General features: G+C 41.6%; 1 protein-coding gene and 2 long non-coding RNA genes across 7 annotated transcripts in view; 2 read left to right on the plus strand and 1 right to left on the minus strand.

Annotated features, from left to right (window-relative positions):
• The window catches only part of CTDP1 (CTD phosphatase subunit 1), a 181441-nt gene extending 164995 nt beyond the window's left edge, over positions 1-16446 (minus strand). For 4 of the 5 annotated variants that reach the window (XM_039524376.1, XM_039524374.1, XM_039524375.1 and 1 more), the window contains exons 1-3: positions 15796-16039; positions 3805-3888; positions 56-149 (exon numbers count right to left, since the gene is read on the minus strand). In XM_039524376.1, coding sequence (XP_039380310.1) covers positions 56-149; positions 3805-3845 — 135 coding nt within the window. In that variant the 5' untranslated portion in view covers positions 3846-3888; positions 15796-16039. Of the gene's footprint in view, positions 1-55; positions 150-3804; positions 3889-15795; positions 16040-16379 lie in introns of those variants that run through there. The other variant, XM_039524378.1, reaches the window with a different exon arrangement.
• Positions 155-15706, plus strand: LOC120397837. Its single transcript, XR_005594032.1, has 3 exons — positions 155-376; positions 789-865; positions 15289-15706. It is a non-coding gene; the product is annotated as an uncharacterized LOC120397837 (long non-coding RNA).
• The window catches only part of LOC120397836, a 31436-nt gene continuing 20527 nt past the window's right edge, over positions 16369-27277 (plus strand). The window contains exon 1 of the long non-coding RNA XR_005594031.1: positions 16369-16502. This is a non-coding gene — a long non-coding RNA (uncharacterized LOC120397836). The remainder of the gene's footprint in view (positions 16503-27277) is intronic.

Raw genomic sequence — 27277 nt, forward strand, 5'->3', positions numbered from 1 at the left:
TCCTCGCTAAATGCAATCTCAAACTGTGGAATAAAAGTAGTGCGACTCAACTTGCCTCAGAGCTAACCATCAGTTCTGGAACACTATGAACCATAGATACAGTTGCTGTGGATAATGGCACATTCTGTTTTCCATTCTTGCTTTGTAGCCTAATCAAACAGGGAAGAAAATCAAAAGTTTCAGTCAAGTACATTTCAGTGCTAATGATTTCCATCAATGAAGGCGGTTAATTATTAAAAACTGCAATGTCAAACAGCCACTGTCAAAAATCATGATTTCATTTAATATATTGATTCAGCATGGTACACCCTTTTTCAGAGGATCATTACAGCACCAATTACTGAACAAAATGGATGAAGCTTGCTTATAATATCATGTAAGTATAACTATTTGCTGTAACTTTTGTTACTAGAACTCTTAAGAATATACAGAATATAAAGATGATCAGGATTAAGTTATCTTTTATTAAGTTTTACATCTGTTGCATTTGCTCTAATACACATATTTTAGAACTATTGAATACAGATGTAAAAGGACAACAGTTTATTTAAATTTGAATGATTAACCTAGTGTTAATCAAAAGGTATGAGATTAAATTTCTCTTCTCCAAAATAGCTGTTTGAAGTTACTTAAAATGACTCACTCCCTGAAGCCCACAATGACTTGTATGCACATACTTGAGAAAATGGGCAATGCTATTACATACCAATAGCAACATGGCTGCATACTCTGATTCTTTATACAAAGAATGTAAAGAACTACTGTACATACTTTGCTTCTCTCTACAGGTACTTTCTACAGGACAGATTACAATGTGCAATTTTTCTCTGAAAACTCACCAAGGAGTGACACCACAAGGTATCAGGTTGGTATCTTAACTTCTACATAAAATGGGTTAGTTTACAAGCAACTGCCAGCCTGGCTACCTCATCCTGAGATCTCTATACCAAGTGCCTATATTTCTGGTTCATGCCTCACTACCCCCAATAAAGATTCATCAGACCAAATTTCATCCTGTCCTGTGTTTTCAATCATGTTTCACAGGTGTTACTGAGGACAGAATCTGGTACTGCAACTGGAGCCAGAATTAAGTTCACTCTCCCATGAGCATTTAGTCTTCAGTTAAGAACAAAAAAAGGAAAGAAAAAGGGTGGGGAGGAAATCTGTCTCACAAAAACAAACCTGTACATACACAGGAAGCAGACCTTTTAAGATTAGAACCCAATTTAAGGGATGATCCACAAAACGAGAAAATTACTTCCCCCTCATTTTTTATAGGCTAAACTGATGTAGGCAAGGAGTCTTTAGAACTACAGCAGACACAGCCAAGCTTAAGGTCTACAGGGTCTGTGCAAGCTTCTCCATACAGCTCATATAATCCCACTGCATCATGACATGCAGCACCACCCAATATTCTACTAGTTGCTACGTTTGAAATAATTATGCAAATGTTACATAATGGGAACAATAGTCTGAAAAAACCTGCTTGACTCGTTTCATTGAGTCAAGTAGTATTCGAAAATACTATGGATTTCCCAAAATCAAATGCAAGTTCATTATCTATTCCCTTCACCCAATCTATAAAATGTATTTCACTCTGTCTCTCCTTCCTCATCTCTTTGGTTCATATTCCAGTGTGCCTCCAATAGTTTATTCATACAGATATCTAGTCTCTTTTCTAAAAATACATTAAACCTCATTTTAGGTTATTTATTGCACATGAATATGAATTTAACAAGGAGACGTGTACCATTGATTGAGACACTTAACAAGATATGGTAACGTGCTGGCTGTGCACCCATTTTTCAAATCAGGAAGAGTGGTGAATCTTTAAAGTTGTGTCTAGTGTAATTCTGACAAGCGTAATACAAAGTTTTCCCTGTAGTACTATCATTTATCACTCCCAAGTTCAATCAAACCCAGAAAGCATTTTGAACAAAGTAAACTGACAATGTATCAAAGCAGTTCAGTACTTTACTGGGAACATAGGTGACATTCACTATATAATACGACTGGGTTAATCTGGAGAACATTAAAATTATTATACAAGGAGCTAAGGAAAATTATAGCAGCAGTGATGCTATAGTTAGGATTAGGGAGGCAATCTCATTCTAGCACCAGAATCAGGTACAGATTTAAGGCTTGCTTAGCATTACAATACAGCTGTCTGTGTTATTTTTATTAGATGCCTATTTTCTTTTACCAAATTAGTTATTTGTTTTACAAGATTAATATTTACCTGCTTTAATTCATTAAAATTATACTACTATTACCTGGACTAAACATTCCAGTGTGTGGGATCATGAAGACACACACTTCTGAGCAACAACTGAACCAAGTTATCAGATTTAATGTCTCCACAACTTCACTCAAGATTGTATCATTTCTTACATAGGACCACTTACTGTAAATATATGTGGTTAACAACCAGAAGATAACCAGCTGTTACTGTGAACTATCAAGGAAGCAAATTTCTGCACTAGACAAAGAACAAGCTCCCCTTTATTCACATCTTTTTGAAATACAGAACACTAACTAGATCTCTGCAGTGTCGAATTCGTTACACGGAACAGAAATTCAAACTTCAGTATTCTAGCCATTTATGCTAGCTCATAGTTTTATTTATATCCTCATTATTGTGGGTTATTAGATTAAGGATTCTTTTATGTAGAGTATATCTTAAAGCAGTTCTTTTCAAATGAAACTATTAACAAGTGATATCTTTTGATAATAAACACACTGCATTAATACCCTTCTATAAAAAGGCACTTTAACGACTGCATTAATCATGAGTAAAGCTACGAGTCAGTCATGGAGATCACAGATTCAGTGATTGTGTGAGACCTCTGTGACATCCTCAAAATTCCACCAATTCAGCTCCCACCTCCTGGGGCTGAAGCCCAAGCCCTGCCACCTGTAGCTTAGCTTCCTGGGGCCCCCTATGGCATGGAGCTCCAGGCAATTGCCCTGCTTGCTACCCCCTAATGCCAGCCCTGTATACATTTCTGTGATTTTATTGTTTATTGCCTACATTCTGTCTGTGACTCTTAATAAAAATACCTGTGCCAAAACCTTAGCCTTAGTCATGAAACTCAGCAAGAACAGAATTGCTTCTATGCCCTGCACTAGTGAATTTTCAGTGCACGGTAGCAGGTGCCACACAACCAGTTAATGTGCAAGATTCTAGTGTGCTGCATAGATTTACACTTCAGCTTGTCAGGCATTAACTAAACTATTAACAACCTTTGCACTCATAGTCTTTTAAAAGTTACAGCTGAACTAAATATGCACTATTTACTTATTTGGGTTTTGTGACTAGTTACATGTGAACCTAAAGGGAAGAAAGAAGTTATTAATTTAAGAAGTTGCTCTACACTGACAGATGTGCTCCTCAAGTAGTACAAATATCCATTCAGGATGAAATCATGTTTATATAGTGCTTTAAATACTGTAGTAAACTCAGCTTTCTGAAATATTGGCATGAACTTGCTGATCTCTACTCTCTCAGTACAGTGATATCCAGAAAGGTTTGTGTGTACTGGTTTCTCTTCCTGTCCCAGAGCATCAACTTTTCGCTTATGAAATATTGAGTGCAATTACATGGATTTCTCCATCAATAGCTAGTACAATACTTTCAGATTCCAAATGATTCTTATACCTTTAATTCATAGCTGCTAGTAGCAGCTAAGGTCCACCACTTTAGAAGGGACAGAGAGAGAAGAGAATCTAAGATCAATGACATTTAAAAAAAAAAATCTTAATTTTGTGTCAGCGTAAGTAGAAAAAAGCCTAAATAATACTTACTGAGTCAAGTCCTGGCCACATTCTGCGCATAAACCTTTCATAACAACAGGATGGCTACATCCTTCCAGTCTCACCAAAATGCCTCTGAAAACAAAAAAAAAACCAACATTGAATTCTTTAATAAATGCTGATTTATTAAACATTTAAATTTATAGCAATTCACCAATAACCGAATCAAGTTTGAAGTATACATAGAATCATAGAATATCAGGGTTGGAAGGGACCTCAGGAGGTCATCTAGTCCAACCCCCTGCTCAAAGCAGGACCAATTCCCAACTAAATCAAAATTTTAAACATTTCAATTATGATTCAAAATTGCTTTGAATGGCCCATTCAATAAGAGATATGTAGTTTGGCTCAAAGGTTTAAGAAGAGGCCAGTTAAGTATTACTGATTGAATTATTCAATTAAAACCTTTATTAAAAAACTCCAATATGCAATGGTGTCAGCTTATCTCAAGAGCAGAGATTACGGATACAGTATATTAACCAAACAGAAGTTTGGGCAAATAGTTCTTCTCAAATTACAGTTAGATACAACTTGCTACTTACACACTATATCCCACTAATCATGAGAGGAAGGGGTTCTGATTAAGTTTGGATTTAATCTTTGGTTCATTACTTTCTTGTTTGGGGGGTTAGGAACATCTAATGGTCCAATCTTTTTATGTGACTATTTTCCTTTATGAAACAAGTGCCTAAGGTCTCTGATAGGCACATTTTAACTTATGATACTTACACAATGAAATACACACAGTACCATTTAGCTTTTCAGGCAACAGGTCAAAAAGCACAAATGTAAAAATTGAAACTTGAAATGGAGATACTTTAGTCCACCTCTGAGACCAAACCTTGTCTACAACACAGGAAGCCTGAATACACAGCAGGCAGACTCAACTGTGATGCGACTAAAGCACTTCATCATTCAAATCCTACTCTCAAGCTTCAAAACAGTTTTAAAATATAATGATTTGAGCTGAAATACAACAGACTTTTGGATTTCATCAACAGTCTCTGGCGGAGCCAAATCAGAGAGTAGAAAGCACTGTACCTATTAAGAATTTAAAAAGTCAGACAAAATATAATTAAGTCCCATGACAGTGGGACCCCAATGTATATCCTGGTCATTTTAGGACTTAATACAAAAATAAATTAATTAGCTGAAAAAATAATATGGCAGCACTTTTAACCCTGTGCTTTTCCCCGTACATATTTTGGCTCTGATAAAGTGTCTTTGGCTTTAAACCTGTGGCACAATAAGCCAGCATCTACTCAAAGCTCAAACTCTCGTGCTCAAATCATCTCTCGGTGAAGAGCGCAGACATTATGGGCTGTAGAATTCCAACAAGGGATTAGTTTTTAAAAAGACACCTACAGATGCTTACTTCCAGCACAGTCACATGTTTCACAGTGACAGGGAAGGAGACCGCAGTGTTAACAAAACTGAGGCTAATATTGCAGATTCCAGTATGCTAATACTGAGACTCCCCTCCCCCCCCGCCTTTAGAAAAGCTGGATCAGTCAAGTTAAGGTTGTTAAACATTTTCATAATGAAGACCATATACTCAGAGAAAGACTGTCTCATGGATCACTTCCCTTTCTCTAGGATTATTGATAGTACAGCCCATCTCTCCTCATCCTGGGAGCCAATCCATTAACATCTATCTGGCAATTATTTATGTAGAAAATATATGTATTTTTAGCTTTTTTTGATGGAATAAGTTTTGTCCTTTTAGTAAGGTAATCTTATTGGCTACTTTTCCTTTTAATACCATTTATCCTCCTATTTGTTCCTTTCTCACCTCCTGGTCTGTGCTCTACCACCAGATGGTAGCCTCATCCTTTTCATTGTACAAGTTTCTTTGTTACCCTCTCCTCTCTCCCCTGCACCTAATTTCTGCACTTCCATTCCTTCCCCTGGCTTGACATTCTATTTCCACTGGTTGCTAAGAGTTGCATCCCACTGATGCATGAAAATGGCTCCTGTTTTCTGCCCTCCCATGTGTTCTTGGAACCATATACTAAGAACAGGAAGGCCAAAAAAAAAAATTGCATGCTCTGGGGATGTGCAGCAGGAACACTCAGAGCTCTACAACCCAGGTAATATTTGTAATCAGTAAGTTCATATGGCTGAGATGAAAAACCTGACTCTACTGATGGCATGTTAGAGGGCTCAGCAGCTCCATGTACCTAAGCTACCAAGTTCAATTTCTGAAAACTCGGTAGGGGAATAGACATTTTGGGGCCCAGAGCATATAGAATTTGAATTGAATATGCCACGTTTAAAAAAAAAATTTTTTTTTTTAAATCACAGTTAAATGCATAGGCCCTGGAGATTTTTCGCCTTCCTCTGCAGCGTGGGGCACGGGTCACTTGCTGGAAGATTCTCTGCACCTTGAGATCTTTAAACCACGATTTGAGGACTTCAATAACTCAAACATAGGTTAGGGGGTTGTTACAGGAGGGGGTGGGTGAGATTCTGTGGCCTGCATTGTGCAGGAGTTATGACTAGATGATCATAATGGTCCCTTCTGACCTTAAAGTCTATAAGTATCGATTTGTCTTTCCCCATTTCCCTTCCTTAAATCTACATCACTCGATTCTTTGAACAGAACCAGAATTTTAGCCTGGAGCACAATCCACATGTTAAGAGATGTTAAAGTTGTCACATACAATACAAACACCACTAAATATTATATATGCACAGCAGGAAATTATTTTCTGATATGAGTCGTTAAAAACAAAAACAACATGATGCATGTTTGAAATACCCCTGTTAATCCAATTCTTCCATAAACCACCATCTCCAACACATTCTGGAGGGACACAAGACAGCACCCAAAAGCAGGAACATGCAATTGAGAATCCTGGACAATGCAAGTTCCCCAAGCATGACTATTATCAACTGAGTGAAATTTCTGTTTAAAAACTCACTACTGAATGTCACAAAAAGAGAACCAATACAATTAGACAACTGTAACTAAGGGTATGCACCCACCCATTTTTTAAAACAAACTTGGGATTGCAACTTTTTAATAAGCAATCATGTACTAAACTTGCAGATTTCAAGACTCAAGTATGTAAGTGTGAGAAAATAAATTAGTAGGGAAGCCAACTAGAATAGCCTGCTTTAGTGTAGTGCAGAACTTTAAACACAGCAGAATGCCTATGAACTATTTGGAGATTGAGAAGTTCATAAAACTATCAAGACGTTCACAAAACTGAACATCTCAAAATTACAGTACATTTAGTATGTAAATTAATCACTGAAAAATTAATAAATTCTATACAGAACAAATGGTAACACACGCATAGCATGCCTGATTTTTCTGTGTTAGAAAGAATTGCATTTCTTTGCTGTCAAATTTCTCAGTCTTTCCTATGTCTCATCTCTGTCCAACAGTGTTGGTTTTGTTTTTTTAAAAAAGGTTCAGCGATCTTATAGTCTTCTTTTCATTCAAGAGCATCCTTGCAGACACAGTACAGCATCACCATTCATTCATGTCCATGGTTTGTTCCTCCATTATGCCCAGCCTAGTCATGTCACTGCATACATCTTGCCATTTAGTTGATGGTCAGGCTCTATGTCAAACGGATTTTGGTTGTGTTTGCATTCTATCTTCTATTTATCGTCTACAGTGTTTCTACCATTGTAAGAGTCTCGATTAAGCCAATCCTGTACCCTAATTTCACATTCTGCTCTAACTTCATTTGTTTTAAAATCATTCCACTTTATACCTGCCATCTTCTAGACCAGGGTTTGGCAACCTTTCAGAAGTGCTGTGCCGAGTCTTCATTTAGTCACTCTAATTTAAGGTTTCGCGTGCCAGTAATACATTTTTACAAGGTCTCTTTCTATAAGTCTATAATATGTAACTAAACTATTGTTGTATATAAAGTAAATAAAGGTTTTTTAAATGTTTAAGAAGCTTTATTTAAAATTAAATTAAAATGCAGAGCCCCCCGGACCGGTGGCCAGGACTCAGGCACTGTGAGTGCCACTGAATATCAGCTCGCGTGCCAAAGGTTGCCTATCCCTGTTCTAGACAACTCTCAGCTCCAGTCTTCTAATGTCTGTTTTTTTTAATGCAGCAGCTTCCAGACCACAGAGTAATACTGTTAGTACACTGGTTTGATATATTTTCACTCTAGTACCAAACAGTGCCTTTATCAGTCCAGAATTTTATTAGTTTCTATACAGGACTTGTGGCTAAGGCACATATGCTTTTATATTCATGTTGATGGTTCCATCAAGGCTGGATAAAACTCCCTAGGTAACACAAGATTCTACTTGGCCTATAGCTTCACCACTGCTGCAGTGCAACACTAGCTATTGTCCCTTTTTCAAGATTCAACCACTTCATCTTCTTGGGATTTATTTTAAGTCCCAAGTCTACCAGTTTTCAAAGATGGCAAGGATTATCATCATTTATTCAAATGCATCTGCCAGTTGTACGTCGTCGTCTGCATAAGCTAAGGATCTTAACTCTAGATCATCTGACATCGCATCCTCCAACTCATCTAAGAATGATAATGGCTAGTTTAAGAACCTGATGAAAGTGGCAGTGATGCTATGCTGCCTTGCCTTACACCAAAATTTGACATGAACCAGCTCCTTGATTTTTGACCACTTCTTACGGCACTCCAGGAGTCTTCAGAAATGACTTTTATAAATTATAAAATGGGTGCAAAGTAAAGGCCAAGCAGGTCACCTTACTATCCCTAACGATACTAAATTTTTATTTCCTTTTGAGTTAGGAATGGAGATGTTATATGTACAAACACCATCCTACTTCTAATTTCAGTCTAACTTTTGTTTTTGTTGACAATTTCCAGCCTTCCCAATTGACGTGTATGTGATTTTCAATCTTTATGCACAGATTCACTGCTAGCTTTACTTTCATGCCAAGTCAGTCTCAGTAAACTATCATGAAAAGAAACACACTGAAGACAATAACAACCCCTAAAAGAGAAGGAACATCATAGCTTCCCCATCGGGAAATCAAAGAAGAGATGGAAACATTAAAAATTTAAGGACACACTCAACAAACTTGTGCAATAGGTCATGAACCCTGGTCAGCTTTTTCCATCAAAGTGTATATTCCTAAACACGACCAAAAAGAAAGTCACACTGGCCCTCAAGACAATCCACTCATCCAGGGCAAGTAAGAAGCTTTCATGGATAGGTCCCAGCAGTTTCTGCAGAATTTAAATTTGCATTTATAGCCTTTATGGTTGCAAAAATAACTTTCCAAATATTAAAGTAAGCAGTGCTGTTCTCCTACATCTGCAGACAGACAACTCTCCAATGCCCCTGCACACTGCTTTGCCAAGCTGCACCAGAGTAAAAACTGACTAGGCTTCACTGGTACTATCCAGAATCTCATTGACTTGATTCTTGCCAGTTAAGCTGCTGCCAATTTCACTCTGGGACTACTTAGCAAAGTTATAAGCAGCATCACCAGCACAGAATAGATCTATTCACTATGGAGGGTAAAACAAAACAAAAACAACAAAAAAGATGGGGGAAGGTGTGGAACATGGAAGACACTCCACTTACAGCATCCTGCTAAGAATCCCAGAAACTGCTCCAATTCTAGTCACAAACATGAGGTTGGTTTCTCACCCTAGGCATTACCCCTTAGATGGTCTCCACTGTCTTCCATATCTATTTATGGCTGCTAGGTTTAGACCTCTAACAAATGCCTGACAAAAGTGTCCAAGCCTTATACAATGGTGGAGAAGACTAAATTGATTAAATACATTTAGAGAGATGTAAAATGCATATATATAAATTGGGAGAGAGAAGGAAAGAAAATACAGGAGAAAAGAAAGTTTGAGACCCATCGCAAGCCTCTGAGTGCGACTCCCCCCCAATAAGTTAAACATACTGTTTAACATATTTAACACCATTATAAATGCTGGAGGCAAGCAGGGTTTGGGGTGGAGGTTGACAGCTTGTGACCCCCCCATGTAATGACCTTGCGACCTGAGGGGTCCTGACCCCCAGTTTGAGAACCCCTGAGATAGAGGAAACCCTGTAGAAAAATGGAGAGTGCACAATAAGGGAGGAGAGAAGATAGGAGACATTAGAAAAAACCCAGGAAGATATATATTGTGATCTATTATTAGAAAGAAAAAAAGTAGAGAGTGAAGCCAAAGGAGGAAAGAAAGTAGGAGAGATGTAGTACGTCGTGGTGGTCAAATGTTATTTGACCAACTTCTTCACTGATAGATACATTTTAAATCATATACTTTTTTTTTTCCTTTCAGTATTCAATCAGCACTATAGCTGGCCAAATATTTGACACATGCAAGTGAAATGTACTAAATAATATAGTAGGAAAACATTTCTATGTGACTAGCTGTAGCTACCGATAAGATACATTTATTAAAATGTTATTAAAATCTGATGTTAAAATAAGCTATAGTACACAACAGTACACAGACATGTTATTCCTTTAAAATGTAGAATGTGTATCTCTGAGGGAGTGAGGGCAAAGATATTTTTTTCCTGTAGCAAGCAGACTAAGTACCGAGGCTAACTGCAGTCAGGTCTTCCCCCTCCTCCAATTCCTGCTCTCCCTTCAATTTTCTTAAAGTTGAATTATACATGAAATAAAAATCCAAACAGCAACACCTTACATTGTAAGATTTTTAGCAACAGACATTTTTTCCTCTTTGATCAAAAAATCAGTCGCCCCTTAAGTGTCTTTCACTGGAATCCTAAAAACATTTCAGCAACAGAGAATGCTACGACTAAGATACACTATAAAATGAATCACATAATAAATACAGCCAGATATTAAGATAAAGCAAGAAAACATCTTGGAATTATGAGGTAGTAATTCCATTAAGGAGTTTTGCCAATATGAATAATGAAAGTGAACTCAAGTGATCTGTGTAGGTATCAGGACCCAGAGATGAAATAACAGCTTCACATTATAAAAGTTTGCTTTGTTTATGTAAAAACACTATTCCAGTACAATGCCCTGACATACCCTTTAACACTAACCTCAGTAGAAACAGCTGGTATTAAAAAGTACATTGCCACTTTAAAAAAAAAAAGAAGCAGCAAATATACATCCTAAAAATACACAGAGCACAGGCCAGCAAATTTTTGGCATTTTCTTCATGCCACAGAAGTTGGTGAGAATTCTTTGATGTTAACACAAACTGCCACCCCTGCCACTTACAGTCTTAAGTTCCTTGATCTCTCTGGTAGATGCTTTTTATTTACAGGTGCACCCTCACCATGTGACTTTTTAATCATAGCTCAGTGTTAAACAGGGAAATTGCCACTCTCTCAAGACCCCTAATTGTACCTTCCTTTAAGGGACACTCACATTAAAGATGTCCTTACTTGTTTTGTTATTAACCATGCCTAAAGGGAAATGCAAATTATTAAAATGGAAATATTTTTAAAAAAATCTAAATCGGTTTATAGTTTACTCTTTGTAGTTCTCTCAACCTGGATGGTAAAAGTTAAATTGACTTTTCTGTTAAGTTGTCATGAACTAGCTCAATGGTAAAGTGTTTGGGTTGTAAATAACATTTCCATACAGTGGTTTTAAATACAATTTTATAAACTGTTTTCACCAATACTTTCAGAAACAATGTATAGAAATATTTCTGTACATCTTGGGTTTTTAACAAATGAAGCTGAAAGCAACAGCTGACCCAACTGAAAGGCCAGCAAATCCCTTCCAACATCCCAAGAGATCAGTATATACCAAGGGTAGGCAACCTATGGCATGTGTGCCAAAGACGTCATGCAAGCTGATTTTCAGCAGCACTCAACACTGCCCGGGTCCTGGCCACCAGTCCGGGGGCTCTGCATTTTAATTTAATTTTAAATGAAGTTTCTTTAACATTTTTAAAACCTTATTTTCTTTACATACAATAGTTTAGTTATATATATTATAGACTTATAGAAAGATACCTTCTAAAAACGTTAAAATGTATTACTGGCACGCGAAACCTTAAATTAGAGTGAATAAATGAAGACTCAGCACACCACTTCTGAAAGGTTGCTGACCCCTGGTGTATACACATGTAATTTTTCTATATAGGTACTAATATGGCCCCCCTGTAACTGTAGTATCTGATTGATTCATAATCTTTAGTATATTTATCCTTACAAAACTGAGGTAGGGAAATACTATTAGCACATGTCATAAACAGATAGTTAAGAGTTAAGGTCTCTTTTACCTGTAAAGGGTTAACAAGCAGTACCTGAGGAACACCTGACCAGAGGACCAATCAAGAGACAGGATAATTTCAAATCTCTGTGGAAGGAAGGCTTTGTCTGTGTTCCTTGTTTGCCCTGTGTGCTCTCTTTGGATCTAAGAGAGGCCAGACATGTCTCCAAGTTCTCCTGGAGTATTTCCTACTATCCAGTATAGTGAGTATTAGAAAGGCGAATTAGTCTTATAATTTGATTTCTACATTCGCAATTGTGTGTTTGCTGAAGGAAATTCTTTATTTCTGTTGCTGTTACTGATTATTCTGAGGAGGAGGGAGGGGGAAGTCTCTCCAGTTTTTATAAGTTAGACCCTGTATTTTTGCATCCTGGTAATACAGCGAGAGTGTACTTTTTTTTTTTCTTTCTTTAATAAAATCTTTTCTTTTTAAAACTTGATTGATTTCTTCCCTTGTTTGGATTTTCAGGGGAAGGGGAGGGGAAAAAGTGAATCCCTCTTTGTTTGATTCAAGGAGTTTGAATCAAGGTATCTCTCTCCAGGACTAGGGAAGGGGAGGGGGAGGTGAGTCCCTCTTTGTGTCGAGTCAAGGATTTGACTCTGTGTGTAATCTCTCCGGAGCAGGCTGGAGAGAGGGGAGAGGGAGGGAGGGGAACTGGCTGTCTCTCTCTCTCTGGTGAGATTCAAGGGGTTTGAATCTGGGTTCCCCAGGGGAAGCTTGGGGGACAGGCAGTGTGTTATCCACTTTAAACGTAACTGGTGGCAACGAAAACCAGATCTAAACTATGATTTTAGTTTAGCGGAGTCCTTGCAGGTCCCCATCTTGAAACCCAACAGCTCCAAGTGGGGGAGAAGACCTATGACAGCACATTTTAAAGTCTGTGACAGAATAGGAAACTGAATCGGTTTCTCCCAAGTCCCAGACTAGAGCCATAGTCACTGGACCATCCTCTTTCTCTGTTACAGGTTGTCAATTTTCTCTTACCGTTACCGGGTACTCATAAAAATACTAAATTAACAGTGACTTACAAACAAATGTACTACCTCAATATTCAAAACTCCAGAAGGTGACAATTTGCCCCAAACCAATATTATACCACCAAGCACAGCTTATATGGCAACTAGAACATTATTAGTCAATAACAACCAGTGTATTTCTTTTCTGAAGGGTGTAATGCAAACATCTGCTAATTCCAATCAAGAGGATAAGCATTAACTGAATCCAACACACAATTTGTGCACAACTTTTGTGCATACACCAACATCAAATGTTTATACTTACTGGAAACTAAGTCTAACATAAATCCACACTCCACTAGTTTTTAGTATGTGCAAGCTGTCTGAAAATGTTGTTGTCTCAAGTCACATAAGCCTATGTATGTTAATTTAACTATGACTTAGAAATGAGAGACAAATATAAGCCTTGCACTGACACAGCACGATAAAGATGTCCTTGTTTTTGGTTAAGGTACATAACTGTATCTCTCCCACACCATCTAAATACCAATTTATTGTTTCATAGTTTTAGTCCTCATATGCTCGGTATCCTTCCCACCACAAAGCCCTTTAGCAGAACCTTCTGGCATACCCTTGTTCCAGATTAGTATTGACAAAACAGGTAATGTTTTTAAAATATACTTTGCCTCATACTAAGGCAGCACCTGTAGAAACCTGTAGTTCTATCCCCTCCCCGCTCAGTTTTAATCACAAGAATAAAAATGACTAAAAGAAACTGCTCTCAATGGGAAGGAGAACTCAATGGTCTTTTATATATATTACTTCTATTATTGACTGATAAAAGTAATTTTGTTGATATATGCTTTGATACTAGTTTCTTGGATCTTAGAAAAGACCCAAAGTAAAGTTACGCAGATATATGTATATGCCACTGATTTTCAATAAAGGAAGTTTAGTTGCATCCACTTAAAATATCAAAAGAACTGCAATAAAAGAAAATAACTTGCCATCGTAAAACAAAGGAAATAGAAGGGTTCAATGGTTTCCTGTTGAGAAAGACCTGTTTGAAGTGTAGAGCAGCAAGCCATTAGCCCAATTTAACCCAGAGAGCTGAAAAACATGCTAGTCACAGCTGGAAATGAAAAGACAAACTATTTAACTATTTAACATTGTTAACAAGTTAGACGTCAAATCAATAGATTATATGAGCACTGCTAAATAATGGGAAATATTTGTCATTTAATATCTCTCAATATTGAGAATTTGTCACTAAAATGTTTTAATACATAGGGTTGGTATACAAATATTTTAATGTTTATGGCAACTGTTGTAGAAAACAAGAGTTCTTCTATTACTGCAAAATTGATCTCCAGATTAAACTTTCATTTTAAACAGAAAAATGTTAGATTCCTTCACTATTTGATCTTCGCTCCTGCAACACACACAACAAACAGGAAACTACTGGTTCAAAAATACATTAAAAACACCTATTTGCACAGATCTGTGTTAAAAGCACTACTGTATTAACACTAAATGGTAATCCATGTACAATATTCATTTCAGTGGCATTCTAGAGGATATATAGAGGGTGTTTTTGTCTGTCTCCAACCTCCAGCTATTGGACCATGTTATTCCTTTCTCTGCTAGACATATATCATCACTATAATTCTTTATAGGCTTTTTCTGTCACACTCATAGGATCTGAGCAGGTCACAAATATGAAATAGTTTATCCACATAATAACCCTGTGAAGCATAGAAATATTATTGTCCCATATTACAGATAAGGAATTTGAGGCAAAGAGAGAGGAAAACATCAATGTTATGAAAGTTATTTCTGGAGCTCGCCTTGCCTTCTCCTTAACACAGATGTTAGCAGCATCAAGGACTAGCATAGTGCACTCCTAAAATTTAGGATGACCTAGCTACATGACCCAGGACTGTGAAAGTTTGCTGCTGGGAAGAATTCTTCTCTAGACCAAGCTCTCATCTCTCCAAGAGGTGCATTTAATACAGTGACCAAAAAATCCCTTCTATTGCTGTAAGTGTCCACATTTCAGTGGTATAGCAGCAGACACGCTGAGCTCTGTCTTCCTGGATATATAACTTTTTCAAGTGATGTTTATGCTGTCAATTTAAATTATTTACTCAAACTTTTACACTGATGTGCACTACAGATGAATCGCTCACGTCAGTTAGGTGGCGGCGTTTTATAACTCGGGGCTGGGAGGAGGCTAGTAGCCCCAGTCCAGTAAGCGAGGGGATATGACAGTAGCAGATGGAAGAAGCTCCGTATAACTGGTGATTGTTGTGTTGTTTTATCCACAGGAAGAGGCGCTCAAAGCACACAGCGGACACTCAGCAGAGGAAACGGAAAACGAAGTTCTCTGAAGCTGAACTGGTCCGAAACCATAACTTCAGTTGAGCAACTCCCACCCCTGCGACAGCGCATATGCGCCTCCAGCTAGTCGCTCGGGAGGGCTGCGGGGCCGGACCGCCGCGAGGACGCTCAGCCAGCGGCAGCCACGAAGTTAAAACCAACCGGAGACGGGGGGAGGCGGAGACCCACACGGTTTCGGGAGACCCTGCGACTCACCCAGCCCAGCCCGCCACCCTCCGGGGTCCCTCTCGCTGAGGCGCTGCCCGAGCCCCGAGGCTGCGGCCCGGCGGGGACGTTCACGGCAGGCTCAGTCGGGCCGGAGCGAGGCTGCGGCCAGCACCGTCTCCGCGAGCCCCCGGCAGCGGCCTCCCCACATCCCGCCCGCCCGCCCGCCTCCTCCCTCCCTCGGCCCGTGACGCAGCCAGGGCGACCGCGCTTCCCCCTCGCCCCCTTACCCGGGCGCGATGACCTGTCCGGGCCGCGCGCAGAGCTCGCGCACCACACCGGGCCGCTCCGCCTTCACTCGGCGCTCGGCGGCCGCTCGCGGGGCCGGGCGCCGGGGCCCTGGGCCGGAGGGGTGGCGGCGCGGCCTGGGGGCGGGAGGGGCGCGCACAGCGCCAGCAGCGACCCGATCTTCACCGCTGCTCCCGCTGACACCTTCCACTCCAGCAACCGCAGCGCTCGCGGGCCCGGCACCCGGATCTCGGTCACCGCCGCCCCGGGGCCCTCGGCGGCCCCTGCTCCTTCCGTCTCCTCCATGGCTCCGGCGGCGGCTTGTCCCGGCCCCAGGCCGCCAAGGAGAAGGTCGCTATGGCAACGCTCCCGCCACTGACTCAATAATGGGCTCCAACGCTGAGCTGTTGTTCTCTCCCCCCCCCCTTAAAAAAAATCCAAACAGTCACGAGCGGCGCCGACTGGGCGCGAGGTCACGGCCCCGATACGCACGCGCAGGGCACTCTACGCACGCGCCCGTCCAGACTTAAAGGGACAGTAACGCGGAACTCGCTTCCCGGAGCCAGCGAGGGAAAGACTCACGCACATTGACTCTTCCCGCTCCGGGGAAGGAACGTGACAACCACGCCCCTCCGGCCCACACTTCCGGCACCACGTGCTGACCTCACAATCAACAGCGAGCGCGTGCTCACCTCCCGGAACTTAATAGGTGGTCTACACACACACACATACACACACACACACACACGAACCCGCCTCAATCCCGGCATGCAACGCGGCACACGAGAACTACGCTTCCCGGCAGGCAAAGCTCCATATTGACCTTCTCAGCACCTCAGGAACTACCACTCCCAAAATGCATTGCTCCCATTTGCCCCGCGCGCGTGCGCGCGTCCCCCGCACTAACTTGCTGGTGTGAGTCTCAGCGACGGCCCGCAAGGGAAGGTGGGTGGGGCAGGCGCGCTGCATGCTGGGCTCTGTAGTCTGCAGCGGAGAGCCCCGCCTCAGCATCGTGTAGCCCTGCGTGGTCGCGGTGCGAGATAGCGGTGCCCGGCGCGTGCAGTGCGGCTGCAGGGCATAGCGGGAAGCTAAGGGGCTCGCAGGGATGAACGAGCGTCCCGTGTTATTCCAGGTGTCCAGCGACCTCATGCACCTCCCTGCCGATCTGTGCCTCCCCCCAGAGCTTAATGCCTGTGGCTTGGTCCACATGAGGAAATTAGGTACTGTTAGAATGCACCTGTCAGGTGAACCCCCCCCCCCCCCATCCCAGAGCAGGGTTGTTAAACTGATCTAAGTCCCCATGTAGACAGCACTTGGTTAATGGAAGAATTCTCCAGCTGACCTGGGGCCCAGCTCTGGGGAAGGTGGATTATCCCTAGGGTAGCTCTGGACAGGGTGGCTCCAGGCACCAGCGCAGTAAGCGCGTACCTGGGGCGGCAAGCTGTGTGGGGCAGCCTGCTGGCCACTGTGATGGCGGCAGGCAGGCGGCTTTCGGTGGTGCGCCTGCAGGAGGTCTGCCGGTCCCGCGGCTTCGGTGGCAATTCAGCAGCGGGGACGCCGATGGCGCGGCACCGGCAGATCACCCACAGGCATACCGCTGAATCCTTCCTCGTGACCAGCAGACCGCCCACAGGCGCACCGCTAAAAGCTGCCTGCCTGACGTGTGTGGGGCGGCAAAAAAAATAGAGCCGTCCCTGGCTCTGGAGGTAGTGTCTAGCAGCACTACAGCTGTAGCATTTTAAGTGTAGACAAGTCCTGGGGCCTAGGGCACAGCTGCTGTTTTTCAAAGATAATTCTTCAGTGTAACTTTAACTTAGATCTTTCTCCACAATAAATGAGAGTGCAGTCACTACCCAGAGCTGTTCTGTGATTTCAAAGTGGTTCTGGTTCTGTCCACAAGGCATGGAAATCCCTGAAGTTTTTCAGTAACACTTATTTCATACATACAAACAGGGCTGCAGCACAGACCTCACTGCTGCCTTAGCTTCTGACACTATGAGCTCCCTGGTCCTGACTATTATACATCTTAGAGCCAATCTGGGTGAGGAAATATTGTTTATTGGTTCCAACTTCTGTAGGTGAAAAGATAAGCTCTTGAGCTTACATATGAACTCAGTGTAGCTCAAAAGCTTGTCTCTTTTACTGATAGAAGTGGGTCCAATAATATACAGTACCTCACGTCACCCACCTCGTCTCTTTTCTACATCCTGTTATACAAGATGTTGCACAGCTCAGGCCCTTAGAAGTTCTAGTTGCAGCTCGTTCTTAGGGGTGGGAAGCTGTCTCATATAACATCTGCTTTAACATGTTTGTTTAGGACAGCATACCTCAGCAACACAATGTGGTTCAGTAAGAAAACTTCATAACACAACAAATACTAGAACAGACCTGACTGAATTTATGCAATAACAGTTGATGTAGTTTGGGAGGGTCAAACATTTACCATTCACTCAATACAAAGTATGGGGTTTCATGTGCCAGGAAAGGCTGATGTGTTTGACTTGTCATTGGTGTTGGTTTTGCTTGTCTTTTCATGTTGTTGGGTGGCATATTCTAGTGGTTCCACTGCTGTCCATGGGTGTGTTAGGTAGTGAATTCAGTGTATTCCAATTATCACTGTTTGGAGGATCTTGCCTTTCTCCTCACCCCAGATCAGGTTTCTCTTGGCTGTAGGATATTGTATTGGACAGATTAATTCACTGTTCCAGTGATATGTATCAAGTATCAGAGGGGTAGCCCCCATGTTAGTCTGTATCCACAGAAACAACGAGGAGTCTGGTGGCACCTTAAAGACTAACAAATTTATTTGGGCATAAGCTTTTGTGGGTAAAAAACACTTCTTCAGATGCATGGAGTGAAAATTACAGATGCAGGCATTGTGCAGGAGTCCCTTCTTGGTATTGACACCTCCTCATCAATTATTGGGAGTGGACCACATCCAGCCTGATTGAATTCGCCCTGTCAACACTGGTTCTCCACTTGTAAGGTAACTCCCTTCTCTTCATGTGTCATTATAATAGTGCCTGCATCTGTAATTTTCACTCGATGCAGGTGAAGAAGTGGGTTTTTTACCCATGAAAGCTTATGCCCAAATAAATTTGTTAGTCTTTAAGGTGCCACCAGACTCCTCATTGTTTTAATGGTATGTATGTCCATCAACCACAACAGTATGGGAGTGGAGGTTTATCTATTCCATACATATTGCCCATTTCCATCTGCAGGATCTGGTTTAAAGAAATAACCACACTCTAACTGGTTCTCCAGATTGTAGTTCTGGAAAGTCTCTGGCCTAGTTTTAGCTTTGTTGAGCTTTTTCTCTAATTGATTTGTGACTCCTTCCATTATTTCAGGATGTAATAGCACATTGACTATAGGTACCACTGTGCATGTGTGTGTGGACATTAGAAGTTGCACAGAGCTGCTGGTCATGCCTTCAGTGGATGTGTTTCTCCATTCTAAGATAGCTTGTCACTCGTTTTCCTTATTCTTTGAGGGGGGTTTTAAAGAGAGTTTTTGCCATTTTTATCATTGATTCAGCTTTGCCATTGGACTGGCTGTTGTAGGGGAGGTTGTAACATGGTTAAATGCCCAATCTTTAGCTAAATGTGCAAATTCCTTGCTGGTGAACTGTGGTCCATTATCTGAGATAATACAATCCAGTATACCATGCCTACTGAAGTTTTCCATTGCTTTGTCTATTATCATTGCTGCAGTAGAGTTTGATAGTTCATTTAATTCCCCAGAATCAAGATTAGTAATCAGTCCATGCTCCAGGATCTGTTGGGAATGCTATGTATCTTCAAAGTCTCCTTCTGCTGACTTGCTTGGGATTCTGCACATGCATTGCAGTTCCTTATCAGGTCTTTAATTTCATTATTGGCCAGTATACTTGTGGCACTCTGTACCTCAAAGCAGCACTCTGGAACCTCCATATTCATAATTCATATATGGTTGTAATATTTCATAAAACACATGCTATGTAAGATATCATACGAAAGGTCATTATCTTCTGAAACCCATTGTTCTGTCAAAATATGTATATCATTAGTGTATATGAAGTTATGAGATTTTGGTCTTTGGTTACCACTGAAATATGTTGTATGTTTGAGAGGTTGTGCACTGCCAATTCTCCAGAGACAACAAAGAAGATGATCCACTCCCAGGAGGGTATGAAATGACCATTAATCAGCAGGTCAGTTGTAAACAGATTTACAAAGCTGTAAGAGAACTATGCAAGCATCCCACAATGTAGTATTGCTCAACTCTGTGATTCAACAAAGCCCACCAGGACATATCCGCACTAGTATTTTCCATGCATATATAGACTCAGGGTATAAAGTAAGGGACAGTGGCATTGTGCTTTTACCTTTTTCTTCCTCCATCTACAGTGAAGGCAAAAGACAAAGGCTTGAACTGAGGGGACTGGTCCCAGGCTTAAAGGAAAAGCCTGTGATTAAGAACTGTAACCTACGTGCAACATTCAGTGGGGTGAAAGAAACTGCTTGATCCAAATACCATCTAGTCTGTTAAGGTTTAAGATTTAGACTGCATGCTTACCTTTTATTTTCTTTGGTAACTATCTCTGACCTTTTGTACCTACCACTTATAATCACTTAAAAGCTATCTTTCTGTAGTTAATAAATCTGTTTTATATTTTACAAAAAACAGTGTGTTTTGGTTGAAGTACTTGGGAAATCTCATTTCAGGTTACAAAGGCTAGTGTGTGTCCTCTCCACATTGAGGGAGGGGTGGACTGGATAATGAACTTACACTGGTCAGGTTTCTGACCAGGGCAAGATGGTACATTCTGGGGTGCAAGGCTAGGGGCTTGGGAGATTTGCTAGTGCCTTTCTCTTTGTGATTTGTGAGTGGCTCAGGGAGCATTCATGCAATTTAGTTGGGAGTGGGGCTCCACATGCTATCCTACTGAGGGATAACAATGCCTTAAGGGGTTTGCGGCTTGTCATTAGCAAAGCATTGTGAGAGACAGCCCAGGCTGGAGAGTTAAGGGGGCACAATGGTACCCGACTTCCAGGTTGTACCCCAGGGATCCCATCACAATACTACATCCCTAGCTTTTCATAGACCCACTTGTATACCAGAAGGCCTGTGGTGTATTTGAGATATGATCTCTCTTCTTCAGGGTTTAGGTATTTGGTTGCCTTTGAATATAATGTCCTTCACACTGAATTCATCACAAGAGTTCCAATATTCACAAGTGACCTCTTCCTGTGTGTCCGGCCTTCTTGTTAAAGTAACAGATGTCAGAAATTGTAGCTCTTTATCCTGTAGTGTATGCTCAGGGACTTTCTGTAGTCGTTGCTGGGAAATAGGAATGTAGCTGGCTTGATTAATACTTTCTGTTTCTTTTTGTGTTTCTTTTGTGTTTGTGTTTCTCCTAATTAGGTTAAGGATTTCTTGTTCATTTGTGTCTGCTTCTTGAGGCAGAGCTTATCCAGGGGGGAAATCTGCTATATACATTTTGGTTCCTTTTTAATAGCATACGTCTAGGTGGTGACATTGTCATTTAATAGCGTATATTGGGGTGCTTTAGAGCTGACAGCAGTGATTTCTTGAAAATGACTTCAAGTGGCTTATGATCGCTTTCAGTATGTATGGATTTTTCACCTTGTATATACTGATCAATTTTTTCACAGGCAAGTACTATTGCTAGACCTTTTCTTTCAATTTGAGAATATTGTCATTCTGTCGGAGATAAGGACCTTGATGCAAAGACTACTTATTGTGTTTTTTGCAGGAGGACTGCTCCAAGTCCAGTTTCACTGGCATCACGCTATATGGTAACTACTTCTTTCACCTCATAATATTTTAGCACAAGGTTGTGGTGACCAAGTCTTTAATGTGCTTGAGAGCTGTGTCATGCTCAGGTAGCCAAATCCACATTGCACATGTATCTGGTAAGTGTCTAAGAGGCTCACGTACCTGTGAGAAACAAGAAAGGATATTGGTCAGGTAATTTACAAATCCTAATAGCCGTGGCAGGCATTGGTATTTGAAGGTTTGGGAATTTGCTATCTTGCTCTCACCTTTTCTGGATCTGGTCAGCAGGCATCCCATGTGTGGTACCGCTGTGAGTCATCTTCTCTTTGTTGAGTTTTAGGTTGACCTCCCTGGCTCTTTCTAGGAGATTAAGGAGATTATGGTCATGATCTGATATTGCACCTTTTCCATTGTGTCTCCACACCTGTATACTAAAATGTCCTCAACTATAATGCTAATCCCCTTGAGACCTGCTAATACATCTTGCTGGTGGCATTGATATTCTTTTGCAGCTGGTTTGATTCCAAATGGCATTATCAGACATCTGTATCGTTTTGCTGGTGTCCAGAAGTTGGTGAGATAACTACTTTCTTCCTTTAATAGGACTTGCCAGTATCCATATTTTGCATCCACCACTGAAAATATCTTTGATTTAACAAGGTCAGGTATAATTTCTTCTTTTGTGGGTATCTGGTAATGAGCCCTCAACAGCACCTTGTTTAAATTGCTTAAGTCTATGTATATACAAAGTTTTCCTGGTTTTTCTATGGCCACCATCTTTCTCCATTTTGCAGGCTCAGTCACTTTGGCAATAATGACATCCTTTTCCATTTGTTTTATTGCTTTCAGTATTTTTTTCTTTTAATGCTATGGGGATTCTGCATAGTAGATGTGGCAGAGACGCAGCCACCTAGCCAGTGCAAGTGTGGTGTGCCTGAGAGGCACCCCTTCTTGGTAGTCCATCGATCCGATGATGACAAATCTGAGTACATCATCTATTGTTGGTCTCATGGTGTGCCCTCTGATGGCTATACAGGCCAGTTCTAGAAGTGCACATTTTGCTGCAGATGGTGCATGGGAAGTTTGCAGTCAGTGGGTTGTGCGCTGCTGATGCTCTGTGACGTCATTCGCGTGCCTCTTGTAGACCCCAGCAGCGGTCTTCCTCAAAGGCGATGCAGGTATTTCTGACAGTTGCACGCCACTGTGTTCTGTCGCTGGCAGCGTCCTCAAGGTCCCTGGGTTTGATACTGCTATACTGCAGATTGGCTTTGATGGTGTCCTTGTAACGTTTTCGTGGACAACCTATATGCCGGATGGCCTGGGAGAGCTCACCATAGAGAAGCTGGCGGGGGATTCTGTTGGCATCCATGCGGCTGACATGACTGGTCCAACGTAGCTGTGACTTCATGATCATCATTTCGATGCTTGTCATCTGGGCTCTCTCGAGGACCTCAAGATTGGGCACTTTGTCTTGCCAGCGGATCTTCATGATGTTGCGGAGGCAACACATGTGGAATGCTTCGAACTGCTTGATGTGACGCCTATATAATGTCCATGTTTCACACCCGTACAAAAGAGATGAAAGAACAGCAGCTCTGTACACAAACAGTTTTGTTGACATCCGGATGTTGTGGTGGTTTAAAACTTTGACACGCAGATAGCCAAGTGCCTGGCTTGCTTTGGATATTCATGCGTTGATCTCATTATCCAGTGATCCATCACTGGATATGACACTATCCAGGTATTTAAAGTTCTCCACTACTTTAAGCTGAGTGCCATCAATGGAGATACTTGGGACAGAAGCATTTGATCCAGGTACAGGCTGATGAAGAACTTCTGTCTTTCCGAGGCTGATAGTCCGAAGAGTTGCGAGGCCTCGGCAAACTTGTTGACAATGTGCTGAAGATCATTTTCAGTGTGAGCCATGAGAGCACAGTCGTCGGCAAAGAGTGCCTCAAGAAGGAGTTTCTGCACTGTCTTAGTCTTTGCGTTCAGGCGACGGAGGTCAAAAAGTGAACCATCGTGCCGATATTTCAAATATATTGAATTAGGCCAATCCCTACGTGAATTTTAGAGCATTCGGAAGGCTAGTCTAAATTGTCCTATAGCCCCAACTACTGGTCCAGTGCCCAGGGACTGGCAGGACATAAGAATTGCCAGCCACTCCCCTCACACTGCTGACACAGGAGCCCCTACACTGTCTCTACACCACTGAAGGAATCCTTTACACTGGGGGAATCCCCGACTTGGCTAGTTTTTGTTATAACTTTTGACCCAAGCAGTTAGCCAATATTCATGGCCTCCCAGGTTGTTTCTGTTAGGAGGAGAAATTGATCACAGAGTCGGGTATTTCTTTGATGCAAATCCTGGGCATTTTGCTAAAGTATGTTGCAGTCACCAGTTCAATCAACAGGTGCATACAGTTACAATACCAGATGTTACTGTGCTGAGTGTGGACAAAATCACTACTGCACATATTCCAGAACAGATAAAGTGCACTGTAAACGTTTCCGCCATACCCTCAGGCAAATCACACTCTATTCAGCTAATGTTGGACACTGGCTCAGCAGTATCTGTACTACCTGATTCTATTTATTTGCATTACTTTAAAGAAGTGCCTCTTACTGAACCCAAACTTCAGTTGGTATGCTATTTGAAAAACCATATTCCAGTACATGGCTGCCTGCCAGCAATAGTTACTTTTGGTGATTGCTGTGTAACTGCAGAGTTCTACATTGTCCACAAAGGCACTCCTATCCTTGGCAGAGATTTATTGGCTGCTTTAAATCTCAGGGTAGTTAATGGACGAATTGATCTTCCTCAGCAAAGCACTCCTGCGGTACACACACCAGTTTCAGTTGGGACCCAACACCAGGTTGAGGAGAAACTCGGCTGTGCTTATGGGTTTCTGCATAAAGTTAAAATGCAGAATAATGTGATGCCAATATGACAGAAATTACAGTGCTTACCATTTTCAGTCAGGGAAGTTGTTTCAGAGGAACTTAGAAAACTTGTTCAAAATAACATTGAAGAGATTAACTCCTCGGAATGGGTTTCACCTATAGTGGTGACGCAGAAGAAGGGTGGAGGCATTCGCCTTTGTGTGGACTTAAGGGAGCCAAATAAAGCTATTGTGATCGACAGCCATCCTCTTCCTCACATAGAAGAAGTATTTGCAAAAATCCATGGAGCAAAGATGTTTTCTACTCTTGATTTGCAGAGCGCATACCACCAGGTTATGTTGCATGAAGACAGCAGAGACCTCAGAGCATTTATTACACGAGGGACTATTTCGTTTTAAATGTGTTCCATATGGTCTTGCATCAGCCCCAAGTGCCTTCCAAAAAATGATGTAATTGATTCTGAAGAATCATCATGGAGTTCAATGCTATTTGGATGATATTATCATGTTTGGAAATACTACTGAGGAGCATGACAATAACCTGCAGTCTGTACTAAACTGCATCAGCAAAGCAGGCCTCAAGCTCAATAGGTCCAAATGCAAATTTAGACAAACTGAATTCTTCTTTCTGGGTCATACAATTTCACAGGCTGGACTAAAACCTGATCCAGATCATATCCTGGCAATTTCAAATGCTCCTCCTCCAACAGATTTGCAAACCTTATGTTACTTCTTGGGTCTTACCTCCTGGTATGCAAAATTCATTCCCAGTTATGCTTCTGCCATTGAACCATTACAAGAATTACTACAGAGAAGTTCAACCTTAGTGTGGACAACGGATGCACAAGCTAGTTTCGAAACGGTAAAAGACTTGATTGTACATAGTCCAGTACTTGCACTATTCAGTCCCACATTGTCCACAATTGTAACTACTGATGCTTCTGATTACGGACTTGGGGCTGTCTTCACACAACTTCATGAGGAAAACACAGAGAGGACGGTTGCATTTGCTTCAAGGACACTGAGTAATTCTGAGAGAAAATATTCTACAGTCTAAAAAGAAGCACTTGCTTGTGTCTGGGCTACTGAAAAATGGAGAACTTACCTGTGGGGCCGCACATTCAAGTTGCGCACAGACCACAGCCCTTTGACGATGTTGCTCTTACCACGAAAAGACTGGGAAGAGCAGGATATCGTATTGCTAGATGGTCTGCAAGACTACTCTCTTTCAATTATGACCTGGAATATAAGCCTGGAAACAAAAATGTGGTAGCTGATTGCCTTTCTCACCTGCCTTTGCCTTCACCAGATGGTCCACCGGAGGATGAGGATGTAGTAGTTGCGCTTATTACAAGCACTCTTACTGCAGTTACAAGAGAACAATTTCAAGCTGCTTGTTCAGCATGTCCAATTCAACAAAAACTATGGGAATTTCTGACAAAGAGATGTCCCAGTAACCCTAAAAACCTTGACCCAGTTTTGCTGCCTTATTTTAGAGTTCAGGATGAACTTTCTTTGCTCGATGGCCGTGTGCTACGAGATACACACTGGCTACTTGTTCCAGAAGAATTATAGTCAAAACTCATACACCTGGCACACGATACTCATCAAGGAATTGTCAGAACCAAACGACTACGGGATCTGTATTGGTGGCCAGAGATGGACTCTCAAATTGAAGCACTCATAAAATCCTGTGTCACTTGCCAAATGCATGATAAAAGAGCAGTGACATGTACCTCTCCATTACAGCCTGTTCCTCTTCCTGAATCTGCATGGGGAAAAGTGGCGATTGACATTGTAGGACCCTTGATACTGCTCCAATTGACTGTTGTTACGCCATCACTTTAATAGACTATTTCAGTAAATGACCTGAGGTAGCGTTTACATTGCAAATCTCTTCTGCTACAGTAATTAAGTTGTGCTGGCCTGAAGAGTCCCACCCCAACTCTCATTCAGTTTTTAGCAGGGAAGGTAACCCCAAAGACCTGGTTTCTGATAATGGTAGTCAGTTTACTTCCCTGGAGTTTGAAACCTTTCTAGCAGAGAGGAACATTTTACACAGAAGGTCATCCTATATTACCCTCAAGCCAGTGGGGAAATCGAACGGTTTAACAGAAGTTTGAAAGAGAGTTTGCAAACAGCTAAACTGGAAGAGTGATTGTGGATACCCTTCACTACTGATTTCTTACAAGCATACCGGGCTACACGACATGTCACAAGGCAAAGATCACCCGCAGAGTTACTGCATGGGAAACAGATGAATACTAAACTGAACATTGCTGGATTCTTAAAGGCACGACCTGATGCCCCACACGAGGATGATGTGAGAAAAACAGTTGAACAGAACCAAGAAAAGTATAAGGCTTTCACAGACAAGCGGTGGGGTGCTAAGGAACCAAAGTTTGAGTGTGGTTTCTTCGTTAGAATACGAAAACCTGGAATTTTATGCAAAGGGGACCATAAATTCACAGCTCCTCTTAAAATCATAGAGAAGAAGGGACCTTACACCTATCGACTTTCTGATGGGTGGGTATGGAATGCTTCTTATCTTGCACCTGCCTATGCACCAAGAGGAGATTATGCCAACACCCAGTCTGCATTGGATGACTTCACTGTAGAACCAATGCAACAAGACATTGCACTGGAACCAGGGCTTGAGAGACGGCCTGTCAGACCCAGATGACCACCTGTCTGGACTAAAGACTATGTTCTGGTATGCACAGTGTTTCCAGTGTAATATTTCTGCCAATAGTATAGTGTCTTGTTTCCTATTTGTTCCTGTGGTTAGAACAACAGTGTTT

This window comes from Mauremys reevesii, linkage group 2 (assembly GCF_016161935.1).
Source record: "Mauremys reevesii isolate NIE-2019 linkage group 2, ASM1616193v1, whole genome shotgun sequence".
NCBI lineage: Eukaryota > Metazoa > Chordata > Testudines > Geoemydidae > Mauremys > Mauremys reevesii.